The following is a 15,873-nucleotide window of genomic DNA, read 5'->3' on the forward strand; positions in this document are numbered from 1 at the left end:
GTCACTTCACGATACGGCTAAGCATCTTAAATAGAATTGCATATTGTTAGAATAAAGGAGCATGGAAGCGGGTGAAACGTGAATATGAGTACTCATTTTCAAATTTAAAATTACATTAATGGTTTTCTTGAATTTCTGTATAATACATTTTCTCCAAATAAAATTTTAGAACGTCACAAATATGAGTAATGCCACAACATTGGTTTATATTCATCATTTCAAAAGTTCATTTATCATATCAATATGTTAACTAATTAAATAATAATATTTAAATATTTTATAGATAATTTGATAAATTATATATATGAATTAGTTAACTTTTTAAAAAGATAAATATAAATCAATTTAATAAGAACGTATATACATATGGTATACTAGATAGTGTTTATGATTCATGTCACAATACCAACAGGGCTAATAAAGGACATGTACCAAAAATAAAAAAATAAGGTTAATAAAGGATATTTAAAAATTAAAAAATATTATTTATTATTATTAATAATAGAGTACTAATGAAATGCATAGATCATTTAATAATTTAATTAGCTACTTTAAAAAAGTTTACTTATCTAAAATTTTAGTATAAAAAGTCAATGCATAATAAAGTCACCAGTTAATAACCTTTGTCATCTTAGGACGGATGACATTAGCATTAGTGCTTATCACCACTAATAATAAATAAACCAAAACTCTTAATAGAGATTTAATATCGCATAATAATAGAAGATATTTTTTGATTTTTTCAACAGTTAAAATTTAAAGATATATTTTAAATTTATATAAATCCTATAAAATTTACTTTGTCTTTATAGAAATTTAATATTTTAATAGACTTAAACAAATTATAAATATATTTTTAAAATTCAATATCTCTAGCAATTTAAGGATTGATAATAAAAGCATTAATAGGATATTGATGGTATACATATTTATAAACTAATAGCTATATGGATACCTTAATTTACATTGATTTAAATAAAACACAGAAATTTCTTATCTTATAAAATTAACACTAGTATTTTAAACAAATATTTTAAAAGAAATAGGCAATAGGGGTAAATTGAACAAAATCTTCCTAAACCATTAGATAATTAATAAAATAACATTTCTACGAGGACAATAAAATGATAATGGCTATTTTATCTTTAAGTAATATCCTATGTTCGAATATATATATATATATATATAATCTAATTAAAATAATAAATAAATCCTTGGACTATGATTATAAGTATGTATTATTAAAAAAAAAAAAAACATGATTATGTATAACATATTCCCCCATTTAAATCAAAATAAATACTTTTTTTTTTTTGGCAACACCCGTTGTATTTCAGGTAATATTATGCAAATTTTTTTATTATCTAAATATTAAAATAATATTTCCTACAAATTATTAATATTAATTAAATGAATTTACTCATTATGGGTATTTAAATAATTTTAAAATTTTATATATTTTTATAAGAACAATTCTATTCACACTACAAAACTTGCTAAATACATTACATTTTTCATGATTTTTAATATTCTAAAAATATTCATTGGAAAAAGATCAAAAATATTCTTAAACGAATATTGTTCAATCACCCCTATAGGTTAAACCAATATTATCTTAACAATATTAAAAACATAAAAAACCTTAGTTATATAACTTAAAAGAACATATACATTTCGATATTTGCATATTTAAAGAAAGAAGAAAATATAAGCTCAAATTATATAAACTGAAATAATATATACATTTCGATGTAAATATATCATACGAACCATCTCATGTTGTTCAGATATATTGCAATCTAAAGAGTAAAATTGAAATATTTTATTAGTTTAGAAAGCAAAAATGAAATTAGTGTGGTTATACTAGAATGTAATGTTTTGTACAGTGTAAATAGAATTGTCCTTTTTATAAGGGTAATTTTATATTTATATATCATTTTCTTTGACTTATAAGTTTTTAATAATTTAAAGGGGTATTCTATAATATCAATAACATTATTTGTAATTGTTAAATAGTTCACGAAGTTTTGTATAATTACCCTAAACAACGAAAATACAACAATATCTTAATTAAATAATATTGGGTTATATCATTAATATTATGTTGGGAATTATAGTTTGGGGCATTGGATCCCATTGATGATCTGTTTTTGTTGGACCTGTGGAATAAAGTGGATTCTGATGGTTGACAGCTGGCTTATATATCATTTTGGACTGGGGCCTGAGACTTGATATTTTTGGAGCTGAGCTAGCCTCATAATATGATATACTGATTTGTACAAAAACCAGCTTCCAATTCTAGAGCAGATTTTGTTTATGCTTAAAATCTGCGATTTTATTTATCAAAAAAAAAAAAAAAAAGTTGTGATTTTGGTTCTCAAATTTGATATTAAGGGAGTTGAGCTAGCCTTTTAATATGATCTATTTGATTTGTGCAAAAACCAGTTTCTAATTCTAGAGCAGATTTTTTGTATGCTCAAAAAAGCTGTGATCTAGAGCAGATTTTTTGTATGCTCAAAAGCTGTGATTTTATTTACAAAAAAAGAAAAAGCTATGTTTTGGTTCTCAAGTATTGTACTTATTATTATTTTTGTAGAAATCAAATTTGATACTTATAGAAATGAAGAAAATGAATTTCAAGATACATTAACAAGCAAGAGAATTCGGGGGTTAGAGAAGCTTCATGTAGATATGGCCGATTGGTTTGTTCAGCTTTATGGAGTAGGCATAATAAGGTTTTGCATGGTGGTTTAATGAAGGAATATCAAGCTTTAGCAGACGGAGCATATGATTTGCATGCAGAATTTATCGAGACCACTTTTTGTTCAAATTGAAGGTCAGGATTACTGTGTGAGAATTAGGTATATATCACTTCGGAATGGAGTTTAAAAGATCAAAGTTGATGGAGCAGTATCAGTGTTTGGGGCGTTGTGGGAGTGTTGTTTCTATGGACGAAGAAGATGACACTCTCTAAAATTAAGAAGTTGGACGATGTTCTCCAAATGTGGTCTAAAAGAAGGTGGACGATATATATTTAAGCTGAAAATGAATTGCTTCCTATGCCCTATACTTTTTCGTTTGCTTGGGAGAGCATTAGGAGCATGCATGTGCGTGTGGATTGATAATATCTAGCATATACATGTTCTATTAGTAATGCAGTAAAAAATGATTCAAGCTGAAATGCTTCCTATGGACTATACTTTTTACTTTGGGAAAGCATTAGGGGCCTGCATATGCATGTGGATTGATAAAATCTTGTATTTAAATGTTGTATTAGTGATGCAGTAAAAAAATGATCAATCATTTAATAATTGAACATTTGTAGTTTATTTTGTAAAATTTACATATTTCATGTGTGATAATTAGATTCCACAGTTAAAGAAGCTGTGTAATTGATAGATGTTAGAAATAAAAAATGGCTCGTCGCGTTACGTTGTATACACAACTGTTGTATATAAAGTTTTTTTTTTTTTTTTCAATGATATGACATTGCTTTTTCTATTACAGGAATTATTTATTCAGTACACAACATGTGGCATTTGAGCTGGTACACAACCAATTACATGATAATATGTGTATTATTAATTACATATCATATTAAAGGATCCAAATAGATAGTTACATAGTTTAACGCCTTTCGTTTTTTTTCTCTTTCTCTATGAAATAATTTAAATATATCTTCTCCGTTAGTAGTTTAATTCCAGATCTAATCTCTAATAAGTTTTATGGAATTTCTAATTTTTTATTCCCATTTTTCTTTGAAGAGACCAGTAAAGGAACTGAAATTTTTTTTATTTTTGTTTGGAAAATATGAGATATCTAACTTTAACAACCAAATATACACCTTCATAAACGACAGTCAAAAGCTCAACATCCCCACTGCAAATTCATAGAACACTTTCATCCTTCATTGATAGGAGTCCAAAATGTATTTTTCATGACTGCTTCCACACAAACAATTTTGTTTCCATTATTTCTCAATCAATATCATCTTGTTACCTTAATGACATAATTTATTAGATGAGTCTCACATATATTAGAGAACCATCCACAGAGTTGAGAAAAAGCTATTGGTGCTGGAGACGATGATCCATGTCCAAGAGGAAGTGCACAGCCTATTAAACAAAGAAGAAGACGCAAAACAGAAAGTGGCAACTGACGGAGTGAAAGCACAGTGAAAGATTAATGCTGATTTGGACTTTTTTTTTTTTTTTTTTCTGTGATGTACTAATAATACATGTGGCATTTTGTAAATGGTTATGTGTACCAAATCAGCAAATACACCATGTGTACTGAAAAACTCCTCTTTCTATTAGCTTCTGTTCTATTATTATCACAATGGTAGTTTAGCAATCAAAGCAAATCATCACATTTGCAAGTTTGGAATTGTTGTTCAAATTTTGATATGCCTCAAAGATTTATGATACTGTAGGAGATATAGTTGTTATTTATCCCCCAAAAAATAAAAAAAAATTATAATTACCAGTTTTGATAATTAATAAATAGTAGTAGTTTTTTTTTTTCCCCATTGTATATGTTTTTTGGCCTTTGATCTCCTCTTCATGTTCAATTGGATATGATTTAATTCTTATTCTAGAATTAGAGCATTAATAAATTTTTTATCTTCTAACAAAAAGTATTTTGATCTTTGATCAAGTAAAGTCTTTGAGATTGTAGTTTATCACCGGTTCAACATTTTTTACATTATATATTTAAATATAATTAATCACAAATCAAATAGTAAAATATCTTGTCCAGATTTATATATATATTTATATATATGTATTATTGCATATTTACATAGTCACACGGTAATGAGCAGCTTGGCATGGCTATTAATCAAAATAAAAGATTTTCATGTAAGTTCTACAGAACGTTGGATGACTCAAATTTCGGCCCCCTCTAAAGAAGGCGTAATTGCGTGAGAAGTTGTTAGGATCACATTTGGCGCAGCCTTTCCTCGGCACAAATGCATGCTCTTGTCCAAGGGAAGAAGCATTTTTTTATTTTTTTGGGTAAATTGAAGAAACTTCCCCGAGCGATATCAAATAAAACACATCATGAAGCCATTTAAAAAATTTTTTTTTTTTGGGGTTTTATTATAAAGCCAAAACTTGGCAAACGCGTCTTTAGACTAAAATATGAAAAATAGTATTAATAGACCCGGCTCTTGCTTTTGTATGTGGTCTTTCTCTTTGAACTTCCAATTTATCTCTTAACCAACCAAAACACGATTCCATAAATTTTCCCGAGAAAAATCTAAAATTTCTCCAAAGAAAAAAAAAAAAAAAAAAAAAAAAAAAAACAAAGAGAAGAATTGAAGTTGAGTCGAGCTCCGATCCCCTCGCCCCGCCTCTCTAAAGCCCTATCCCAGGTGATTTTACCACAATCCGCAACAGAATTATACAAATCCTAGGGTTTGCTACATCTCCTTGTGCGGTATTTGATCTTTTAATTGGATTGCGCAGCGCGAGTTAGGGTTTGGGATTGGAGTCGACGATGTATAGCAATTTCAGGGAGCAAGCGATTGAGTACGTGAAACAGGCCGTTCAGGAAGACAATGCTGGGAATTACGCAAAGGCCTTCCCTTTGTACATGAACGCCTTGGAGTATTTCAGAACCCACTTGAAGTACGAAAAGAATCCTAAGATCAAAGAGGCCATCACCCAGAAGTTCACCGGATATTTGCGCCGCGCCGAGGAGATCCGAGCCGTGCTCGATGATGGAGGTCCCGGAACCGGCTCCAATGGTGATGCGGCGGTGGCGACGCGGCCGAAGACCAAGCCCAAGGACGGGGATGGTGGAGATGGGGAGGATCCAGAGCAGGCCAAGTTGCGGGCGGGGCTCAATTCGGCCATTATTAGGGAAAAACCCAATGTGAAGTGGAACGATGTGGCCGGCTTGGAGAGCGCAAAGCAGGCATTACAGGAGGCTGTCATATTACCTGTGAAGTTTCCGCAATTCTTTACAGGTATTGATATTGCTTTTTGCAAGGAACTTCGGGTTTTAAAATTAATTATGGTAATGTATAGTTGTTGAAATTGGATAAAAGGGTCAAAATTTGAGTGATTGCAGAGCGTCTTAGATTATGCCGATGCTTTAATGAGAACTCAGATCAATTTATGTCTGCCTTAAGAGTAATGCAATTGGCTTTTTAAGCATATATTATTTGGAAGCAACAAGTTTTTCTTCCTTTTTTTTTTTTTTGGTTTTTTTGGTTTTATCTAAGGTTGTTGCATAAATTTGTTTTTCATTTTCGTTGTTCGTGGTACCATCTACTTGTTTCTTTGACCATGGTCGTGATGTTGCGGAAGTAATTTACGGTGTCAGAGCGAAGCTGTGTAGTAATGCTGCTTATTTCATTGGGTATAAATGATATTAAAGCCATGTATTTAAAGGAGGATATATTCAGAATATTACAATTGTTTCAAAATCCTTAGTCTTGCATTGACTCTGTATTTCAATCAAATAGTATTATTGATTACTCGTTCAATTCCATTCCATTATTTAGTTGATTTCATGCCATAGTCTATTACATTCCAAATGCACCCTTATCGATCTTAAGCTAGCTCAACTACTTACAAGTTTTTTGTGCGTTTGCTTACTTATATGCAAATGGTCATTGTCATGTGTCAACTATCTGATATGCAGTGAGTATATGTAATGAAGGGATATTTGCATCATGAAATGAAATTTAATTCTCGATGGGAATGGAGTGCTACTTTTTTATCTTCAACAGCATTTTTCTAAGTAACGGATTTTATGGGTGTGGACACTAATTAATTAATACCACTGTTAATTTTCTTTTAATAGTAATTGGCAGCTAAAATTCCTGCTACATTTAAGAATAACTACTTTGGCATAGCCTAAAAACATCTGGTTGCTACCACTTGCGTTTACTTACTTATATGCAAATAGTCATTGTCATTTGTTAACTATCAGATATGCAGTGAGTAAATGTAATGAAGGGATATTTGCATCATGAAATGAAATTCAACTCTTGATGGGAATGGAGTGCTAGTTTTTTAGCTTTAACAACATTTTTCTAAGTAACGGAATCTTGGATTTTCATGGGTGTGGATACTAATTAATTGATACCACTGTTCATTTCTTTTAATAGTAATTGGCGGCTGGAATTCCTGCTACATTTAAGAATAACTACTTTGCCCTAGCCTAAAACATCTTGTTGCTACCACTTGCGTTTGCTTACTTATATGCAAATAGTCATTGCCATGTGTCGACTATCTGATAGGCAGTGAGTAAATGTAATGAAGGGATATTTGCATCATGAAATGAAATTCAATTCTCGATGGGAATGGAGTGCTAGTTTTTTTAGCTTTAACAATGTTTTTCTAAGTAATGGAATCTTGGATTGGGTTTCATGGGCTTGTACACTAATTGATTAATACCATTGTTGATTTTCTTTCGATAGTAATTGGCAGCCGGCATTCCTGCTTCATTTAAGAGTAACTACTTTGGCGTAGCCTAAAAACATTTGGTCACTTGCATTTGCTTACTTATATGCAAATAGTCATTGTCATGTGTCAACTATCTGATATGCAGTGAGTAATTGTAATGGAGGGATATTTGCATCATGAAATGAAATTCAATTCTTGATGGGAATGGAGTGCTACTCTTTTAGCTTTAACAACATTTTTCTAATTAACAGTCTTGGATTGGGTTTCATGGGTGTGGATGCTAATTAATTGATTAGAGAAGAATCGTGAAGCAGCAGTCCATTCAAGGAATATGGAGACTAGTTTAAGTGGTAGTAACCAGATGTTTTTAGGCTAGGTCGAAGTAGCTATTCTTAAATGTAGCTGGAATTCCAGGTCCCAATTACTAGTAAAAGTAAAAGAAAATGAACAGTGGTATTTTTAGAATTTTAGAATTTTATTTGTTCATTATTATTATTATTATTTTGACTTTGAATGAATTCCATTTTCATTGCGATATATATTGGTTGCCTACAGGAAAAGAAACTCAATGATCTTTGTCTATCTATGTCACTGTCATATATGCTACTTCATTTTGCTTTATGTTAATGTAGCATCATATTTTAACCAATCCCATCAAGATAACTGGCCAATGAACTTGATTTGATTTACCCTGCCAAACTTGCTTTCTGTTTTAGGGAAAAGACGACCATGGAGAGCTTTTCTTTTGTATGGGCCACCTGGAACTGGGAAGTCATACTTGGCCAAAGCCGTTGCAACTGAAGCAGATTCCACATTTTTCAGGTAATATACCCAACAATTGTATCTATTTTGTATGTTGATAATATTAATATTACATTGCATGGATATCTTTTAAACTGCCATCTTAGCTACCCACTTGTCACAATATATATCCTGATGCTGGTGCTAGACTGAATATTTTTTTTATTATTCAATGTATTGTCAGTGTACACACATGCATGCTAATGTTTGTTTGAGAAACACTAGTTACCGCTACTAATTAAATATTGAACCTATTGATAACTAAAAGTAAACAGCGTTTTTCCCTTTTGTTATGTTTGTGTGTGGTTAGATCAGATAACAATGCTTATCTATGGTTTTATCTTTAAGTACCCTGCATTTCCTATCTTGATTTCAATGTAAAATTCAGCCAGTCTTGTAAACGACATGTAGCACATGCTACATGAGGCTTGCTCTGGCAAAAGGTGGGGAGTGAAGAGTAAAAGACAGTAGGCACTTGTATTTTGCTTCTTATACGTATCAATCAGTATTTTAAAATATTGATGAATGCTTGATAAAATAATTTATGAAATAGACATCTATTATAATATTTATATAAATATTACAAATATTTTTAATACTCTTTTTTTAAAATGCATTGAATAAAATTTTACAATGCAAAAGAAAATGTCTAAAATGCTTTCTTTCATTCATTCTTCCTTTTTCCCCCCCCTACTTTTTTAACACCTTTTTCATTATTTTTGCTAGTTAAAGAGTATGTTAAAACTAATTATTTTTGGTTCTAATAATTGAAACTTTTTGAGTGATCTTCTTTAAGTAATCTTGCACTAATAAGAGATTAGGGTTAATCTAAGGTTCGTTGTTGTCATGTAAATTTTGATTTAATAGTAGTTAAATTAATTTAATCCTGTTGAAAAACTTTGTGCTTCATTTTGTTTTATTGGGTGTAATTTGTTTCTTTAACCCCAAACAAACGAGGAAAAAAAGGAAAAAACGAAGGAAGAAGGGCTGTTGATTTTTGTTGGCATTTCGATTCTCTGGATATTTCATCTTTATCACATATAAATGAAGCAAATTTTATTATGTATATAAATGCCAATAAATTTGCATATGCTTCATTACGTTCTGGATAATGTATTCTTTTCTTCTGGTAGTGTTTCATCTTCAGACCTGGTTTCGAAGTGGATGGGTGAAAGTGAAAAGCTAGTTTCTAATCTTTTTCAAATGGCACGCGAAAGTGCTCCATCCATAATCTTTGTTGATGAAATAGATTCCTTATGTGGTCATCGTGGAGAGGGCAATGAGAGTGAAGCTTCTAGACGTATTAAGACTGAACTGCTTGTGCAGATGCAGGTATACCCTTCACATGGAGTGAATGGAGTATATTCATAAAATAACATTTTCTAACTTTTAGCATGATTAATTCACCTTTCAGTATATTTATTTTAATCTCAATGTACTTGCATTTCATAATATATTTAAGGAGCTTTTGTGTATGCACATTAAACTGTGGAGAAATGAACATGATGGATATGTCTTATCAAAAGAAGAAAAATAGAAATAGGTTCTGGAGTCCAATGGAGGCTAGGTAGTGGTGTAGTTTGGTTTTAATCTGATATTGGTGTCATTTTGGCTTCTTTTTGTATAAACCTTTAACAATTTGTATTTGCAAAACTGAATCTTATTGAACAAAATTATGTTTGCACATTAGACTGTGGAGAAATGAACATAACGGATATGTCTTATCTAAAGAAGGAAAACAAAAATAGGTTTCGGAGCCCAATGTTGGCTAGGTAGCGATGTAGTATGGTTTTAAGCTTTCTGATATTGGTTTCATTTTGGCTCCTTTTTGTATAAACCTCGAACATTTTTTATATGCAAAACAGAAAATTGAACAAAATTATATAGCAACTGCAGCTCCCCCGTGCATAGCATAGCATTCCACCAAATTGACCCTGTTGAATGATATATATATATATATATATATATATATATATTTTCATGGGTAACCATGTTCTTCTCTCTCTCTCTCTCTCTCTTTTTCCTTCCCTATGTCCATGTCAACATGGGATTGTTTAAGTATGTTTTTTGCAATGGTGTTTGTCATTAAATAACATATGAAGTTAGCAAATTTATTGTATGGTTAAAAAGATCTTTCTTTCTTTCTTCTTCTTCTTCTTCTTCTCTCTCTCTGGCTTTATTGAGTATTCTCATTGTGTTTAGGTTTATCATTTGCAAAAAAGCTAGAGAGAACTGAGTTTCACAGCCAAGCTCAAGTTGTAGTCTTTTGAAAATAACTTAAAAAAATTTTCCTAAGCAACTGATTGGTGCAATATGGAATGTTGGTCTGAATGGTATTCCATTGTCGATGTTATGTAAACAAGCTGCTAAAGCTTACACAAGTTTATTTGCAATGTAAAAGTAAATAGGTTTTGGATTTGAAATGTAAAAGTAGATAGGTTTAGATACTTCATTTTAGAATTATACCTATGTTGCTTCATTATGTTCTCTTCCTACATCTTATTTTGTCTGCTATTCTATTCTTATGGCTCTTTTTTTTACCATAAAGTTGCATTAAGCCATTTGCATATACTCTCTTAAATTAAGAGGAGTATTTGCCTTTTTTCTTGGAAGAACTCTGTACTCTTAAGATGGAACTTGACTTGACTATTCAACTGTTTAGGGTGTTGGACATAATGATCAGAAAGTTCTTGTTCTTGCTGCAACAAATACTCCCTATGCTCTAGACCAGGTAAAGAGGAATTAGAGAAGATTTACTAATTTTATCTGATCTACTGGGACCATTATGTACCTTGCTAATAAAATGTAAATGCAGGCCATCCGGAGGCGTTTTGATAAGCGTATATATATTCCTCTTCCAGATTTGAAGGCTCGGCAGCATATGTTCAAAGTACTGATATCGTCCTTCATTTGAAAAGAAGTTTGGTTTTGCAATCTACCCCTTTTCATTGCATAATTTGCATAACTATAACTTCTTGTCACTTTAAAAATCCATGCAGGTGCATCTAGGAGATACTCCTCACAATTTGGCAGAAAGTGATTTTGAAATCTTAGCTCGCAAGACAGAAGGCTTTTCTGGATCTGATATTTCTGTTTGTGTAAGCACTCTTTTTCCTCACGACTCTTAACCTATACGGGAGGTTAGTCCGATATAGCTCAGGGAGTCCTTATTGTTTGTTTCAAATCTGACAGGTTAAAGATGTTCTATTTGAACCTGTTCGTAAAACCCAAGATGCCATGTTCTTTGTTAAGACTAATGATATGTGGGTGCCATGTGGACCAAAGCAACATAATGCTGTCCAAATCACCATGCAGGAGCTGGCAACACAAGGCCTTGCTTCAAAGGTATAGGTTGGTCTTTTTGGTTCAAATAACTATGATTTTTGAACTTTGTGATTTATGCAATTTGGACCCTGATGGCAGTGATTGAATGTTAATATTACATTATTTGAAGGGATGTGTTCCCTTGTGATGGATCAATGCATGATATGAAACGAAGCAAGCATAATAAAAATTATTTATGCAAAATGTTATGACAAACAAACTTCAATATGGCATTTAATGTGTGTCAGAAGCTCACACACTTTTTTGGAGTAATTAAACAGTTGATTAATGCCCATGTACTGCAGATCCTTCCACCTCCTATCTCGAGAACAGATTTTGATAAGGTGCTTGCCAGACAGAGGCCTACAGTGAGCAAAGCTGACTTAGACGTCCATGAGAGATTCACAAAGGAGTTTGGAGAGGAAGGCTGATGAGTTTCTCTGTGATTATATCACATGGATCCATGCTTGTAAGCAACGATCACCTGTGTTTATAAGTTGCTGCTGGATCTAATGAATTATTTACTCATTAGCTTCTTCAAATGGGGAAGGCGACATCACTTCCCTTTCCTGTATTGAAATGAAATACTGAGAATTTGATACTTGTTGGACTGCTTGTTTCAAAAATTGTGTAAAGTAGAGTTCACAAAAATATATTCCAAATTGTTGATGCATTGACGATATAGGTTGCCCCATAATGGTTGCCAAGTACTTTTGTCCAGTTCAACTAATCATCTGGATTATATTGATCATCTGGTTACTAGGGTGGACTGTTCCGGGAGTAATATAAACAGTAATCGGTTGTCTTTTCCCTTGCTACTGATCGTGTGTAATCTTGGTTTCAAGTTTTAGTTTTGGTGAGTAGCATTCATTGGTCCAGATAGGATTTGGTTAATCTCATTTCTCATCTAGAAGTCATGCAACTTAAGGGTGAGTCTGAAATCGGGTGGGGCACTCTCTTTGTACGTCTGAAAATAAAATTTTCATACTTACCAGAAATAAAATAGAATAAAATTTTCATTTCAGAATTTTCTTATTTTCAGGTAGAGAAGTGTTTCTGGCACCGATAACAGGCTTTCCTGTGATTTGTCTTATTTGCTTATTCATTAAAATTCCTACTGACAAAAATCATCAAAATATTCTTTTTTTTAATAATATAATAATATTCATGTACATGATCACATGCTAAGCAACTTTGTCGCATCCAGTTAGGACTCCTGGAATTTTGTTTTTTAATTTAATTTTTTTTTGGGGAACATTTTTCGTTGTAATTTATCCCTCAGTACAATTAGTAAGGAAGAAATTGAGTACAACTTGCAGGGTTGAAAATTACTTACTATCAAAATGCTTTGTCTAGCGAGTTTCTTCCATGCTAATGCTTATCAGTTTTGGTAAAATTATTAAATAACCATTTTTCAGCCAATAATTTCTTGTAATCTTTAAAAGTTAAAATTAGAATTTAAGGGGAAAAAGAAATAAGTTGGGGAACAGAAAAAAAAGAGGGGTAAAAGTGCCCCACCGAAGTTGTTTGGTATTTTACCCACTAAGCTTCAAAATCGCCGCATTATCCCATAGATTAGGGTTTGTGTGACATTTTGGTTTAATTGATAGCATCTGTGCAAAAATGGTGGTGGAAACCCATAATGTGCAACTCATGTGATCCTTTACCAGATGGACCACAAAGTGACATGAAAACTTTAAAGCCGAATTACACTTTGTTATTCTTAATTTATAGAAATTTGTGATTTAAGTCATCAATTTTAAAAGTAGTGATTTAGATTTTCAATTTTTAAATTTATTATATATCGATTTAATATTTAATTTTAGCCAAATAAATTGGTAAAAATATCATCTAGAGATTAGAGTGTTAAATAATGAAAAAAAAATTGTAGTCATTACGAATTTGTTTGGCTTAGAGTGTTAAATAATGAAAAAAAATTATAGTCATTACTAAATTATTTGGTCAAAATTGGATATTAGATCAATATGCAATAAATTTAAAATTTTAAAAATATCAAAATGCAATTATCCCAAACTTTAATAAAAGGATAATGTTTTTCAAATTTATTCATTTATTTTTTATATTAACAATTGTTTAAGTTGAGAGGGTAAAGTGCCAAACAGCAAAGTTAGGGGGCAAATGTATTTTCCCCGAGGGGAAAAAAAAAGGGCTCTGTTTTGTGGCTGTGCTTATGAGTTCATTATTGAAAAGCAACAGTCATGGCTTATTATGAGTAGCAGTTAATTGATATATTTCTTGTCTCGTGATTTATATCAGGAATATTATTATCTGCTCTGATACCATACAACTATATAAATCCATGAACAGGGGAAGATGTGATTTCACTGAGGACAAAACGCTCTTTTTAACTATTTGAATGTTCTCCTAAAAACAACAAAAGCCGGCTTTAAAACTTACATAATGAGGAAGCATTCTTTAACGGGACGGACCTCAAAATGGAATGAATGTAAATTCTTATGAGTATCTAGTTATGCTAATTAAGGCAAAAGAATATCGTGCCGGCATTCCAACTCTGATGATACCTAAGCTTAGAATTTGTTTGGGCTATAAAAAGACCATGCAAAACGTAGTCTCTATTTAGAGCCTCCACCTAATAATAATTGCAGATGCACATATTTACCATGAAACTTGCTACGCTTCTCACTCTTTTTTTGTTCATCTTACCAATTTCTTTGGTTACTGGAGGGCCACTTCTCAGACAAAGGTACAAACCACCCACCATGCCTACTTTTTTTTCACCTTTAAATGTTGAAGAAAATATTGTTATTTCTACTATCAAATGTCATGAATTCACTGCCATTTACATAACAAATTTGATGTTTACCTAAATTATCAAGTTTATCCCGCACCAAATATATATGTATTACATATTTTTTTTTCATTGATCTTGAAATATACAGCATTACCAAATTCAAAATTTCGTTAATTCCTTTTGCTCAAATTACAGCATAACATAATCTACATGGGACATCATTCGCACCCCAACTCAGAATCTGTTATTAGAGCTAACCATGAGATTCTTGCTTCAGTCGTTGGAAGGAAATACATGAACCTACTATATCTACTAACAATTGCAATTGCAGTTTACATATTTCCCATATATTCATAATATAGTGTTGATAGCGGTGATATATTATCGAAACTTATGTTTTAAATCATTCTTCCTGTGCCGATGGAGCAAACAGCAACTCTTCACCATTACAGTAAAAGTCTCCAAGGTTTCTCAGCCAAGCTTACACAAGAGCAAGCTCAACAACTTGCAGGTATTTGTATATTTGATTCCCAACTTTATCCTTTTAATTAATAATATAATCCACATTCTTGGGTTTGTATTAATGCAGAAAGTGATTTGGTTATTTCTGTGTTCGAGAGCAAGATAAACCAACTGCACACGACACATTCCTGGGGATTTCCGAGCAATAGACTCCCTTGACCAATATAACCAAATGCCAGTGAACTCAAAATCCAATATCATTGTCGGTGTCATTGACACCGGTATCCTTCTATCATTATCATGGTTTGATTTTGAATGGTCGTGCATACTCGTATATGCAGTATTTCCTCTTATTTTGCAGGAATTTGGCCAGAATCAGAGAGTTTCAGCGACAAAGGATTTGGTCCAGTACCCAAGAAATTCAAAGGAGAGTGTACCACTGCTGATAATTTTACACTAGCCAACTGCAACGGGTAGTGAACAAATCCATTTGTAGATTGATGGCTTAACTTCACATGCAAGCACAAGCACAAACAATATTGCTGTATGATATATTGCAGGAAAATAGTAGGTGTCAAATTATACCTGAAAGGATTTTGAAGCAGAATTTGGGCGTCTGGAATCTTTTGACCTCCCTTTCTTCAGATCAGCCCGAGGCAGTGATGGCCATGGAACCCATACTGCCTCCGCGGTAGCTGAAACCATGGTGGCAAATGTGAGCTTTTTTGGGATGGCCAATGGCATTGCAAGAGGTGGGGCACCAACTGTCAGACTTGCTATCTACAAGGCATGCTGGTTCAACCTGTGTAGCGATGCAGACTTTCTTCCTGCCATGGATGATGCAATTGATGATGGTGTTGATATCCTCTCCCTTTCCCTTGGCCCGGACTTTCCCTAGTCAGTTTATTTTGAAGATTCCATTTCCATTAGAAGTTTTCATGCATTCCACAGAGGAATCTTTGTTTCTGCTTCAGCAGGGAACTCCTTTTTCCCTCGAACTGCAAGCAACGTTGCTCCTTGGATCCTCACTGTAGCTGCAAGCATTGTGGACAGGGACTTCAAGACATACATATATCTTGGAAATTCTAAAATTCT

General features: G+C 32.3%; 1 protein-coding gene across 2 annotated transcripts; it reads left to right on the top strand.

Moving 5' to 3' along the window:
* The first annotated feature begins 5,124 nt into the window (after window positions 1–5,124).
* LOC107409436 (protein SUPPRESSOR OF K(+) TRANSPORT GROWTH DEFECT 1) lies at window positions 5,125–12,225 on the top strand. Of its 2 annotated transcripts, XM_016016880.4 has the most exons (9): window positions 5,135–5,374; window positions 5,469–5,971; window positions 8,135–8,240; window positions 9,353–9,551; window positions 10,882–10,950; window positions 11,035–11,109; window positions 11,219–11,317; window positions 11,412–11,564; window positions 11,849–12,225. In XM_016016880.4, exons 2-9 carry the CDS (start codon window positions 5,500–5,502, stop codon window positions 11,972–11,974), a joined length of 1,299 nt encoding a protein of 432 aa, XP_015872366.1. In that variant the 5' UTR covers window positions 5,135–5,374; window positions 5,469–5,499; the 3' UTR covers window positions 11,975–12,225. The 2 variants fall into 2 exon arrangements, 1 of the variants encoding a protein (XP_015872366.1); XR_007239159.2 differs by lacking the exons at window positions 9,353–9,551; window positions 11,412–11,564; window positions 11,849–12,225 and having other exon boundaries at window positions 5,125–5,971; window positions 11,219–11,284.
* The last annotated feature ends 3,648 nt before the right edge of the window (window positions 12,226–15,873 follow it).

This window comes from Ziziphus jujuba, chromosome 10 (assembly GCF_031755915.1).
Source record: "Ziziphus jujuba cultivar Dongzao chromosome 10, ASM3175591v1".
NCBI lineage: Eukaryota > Viridiplantae > Streptophyta > Magnoliopsida > Rosales > Rhamnaceae > Ziziphus > Ziziphus jujuba.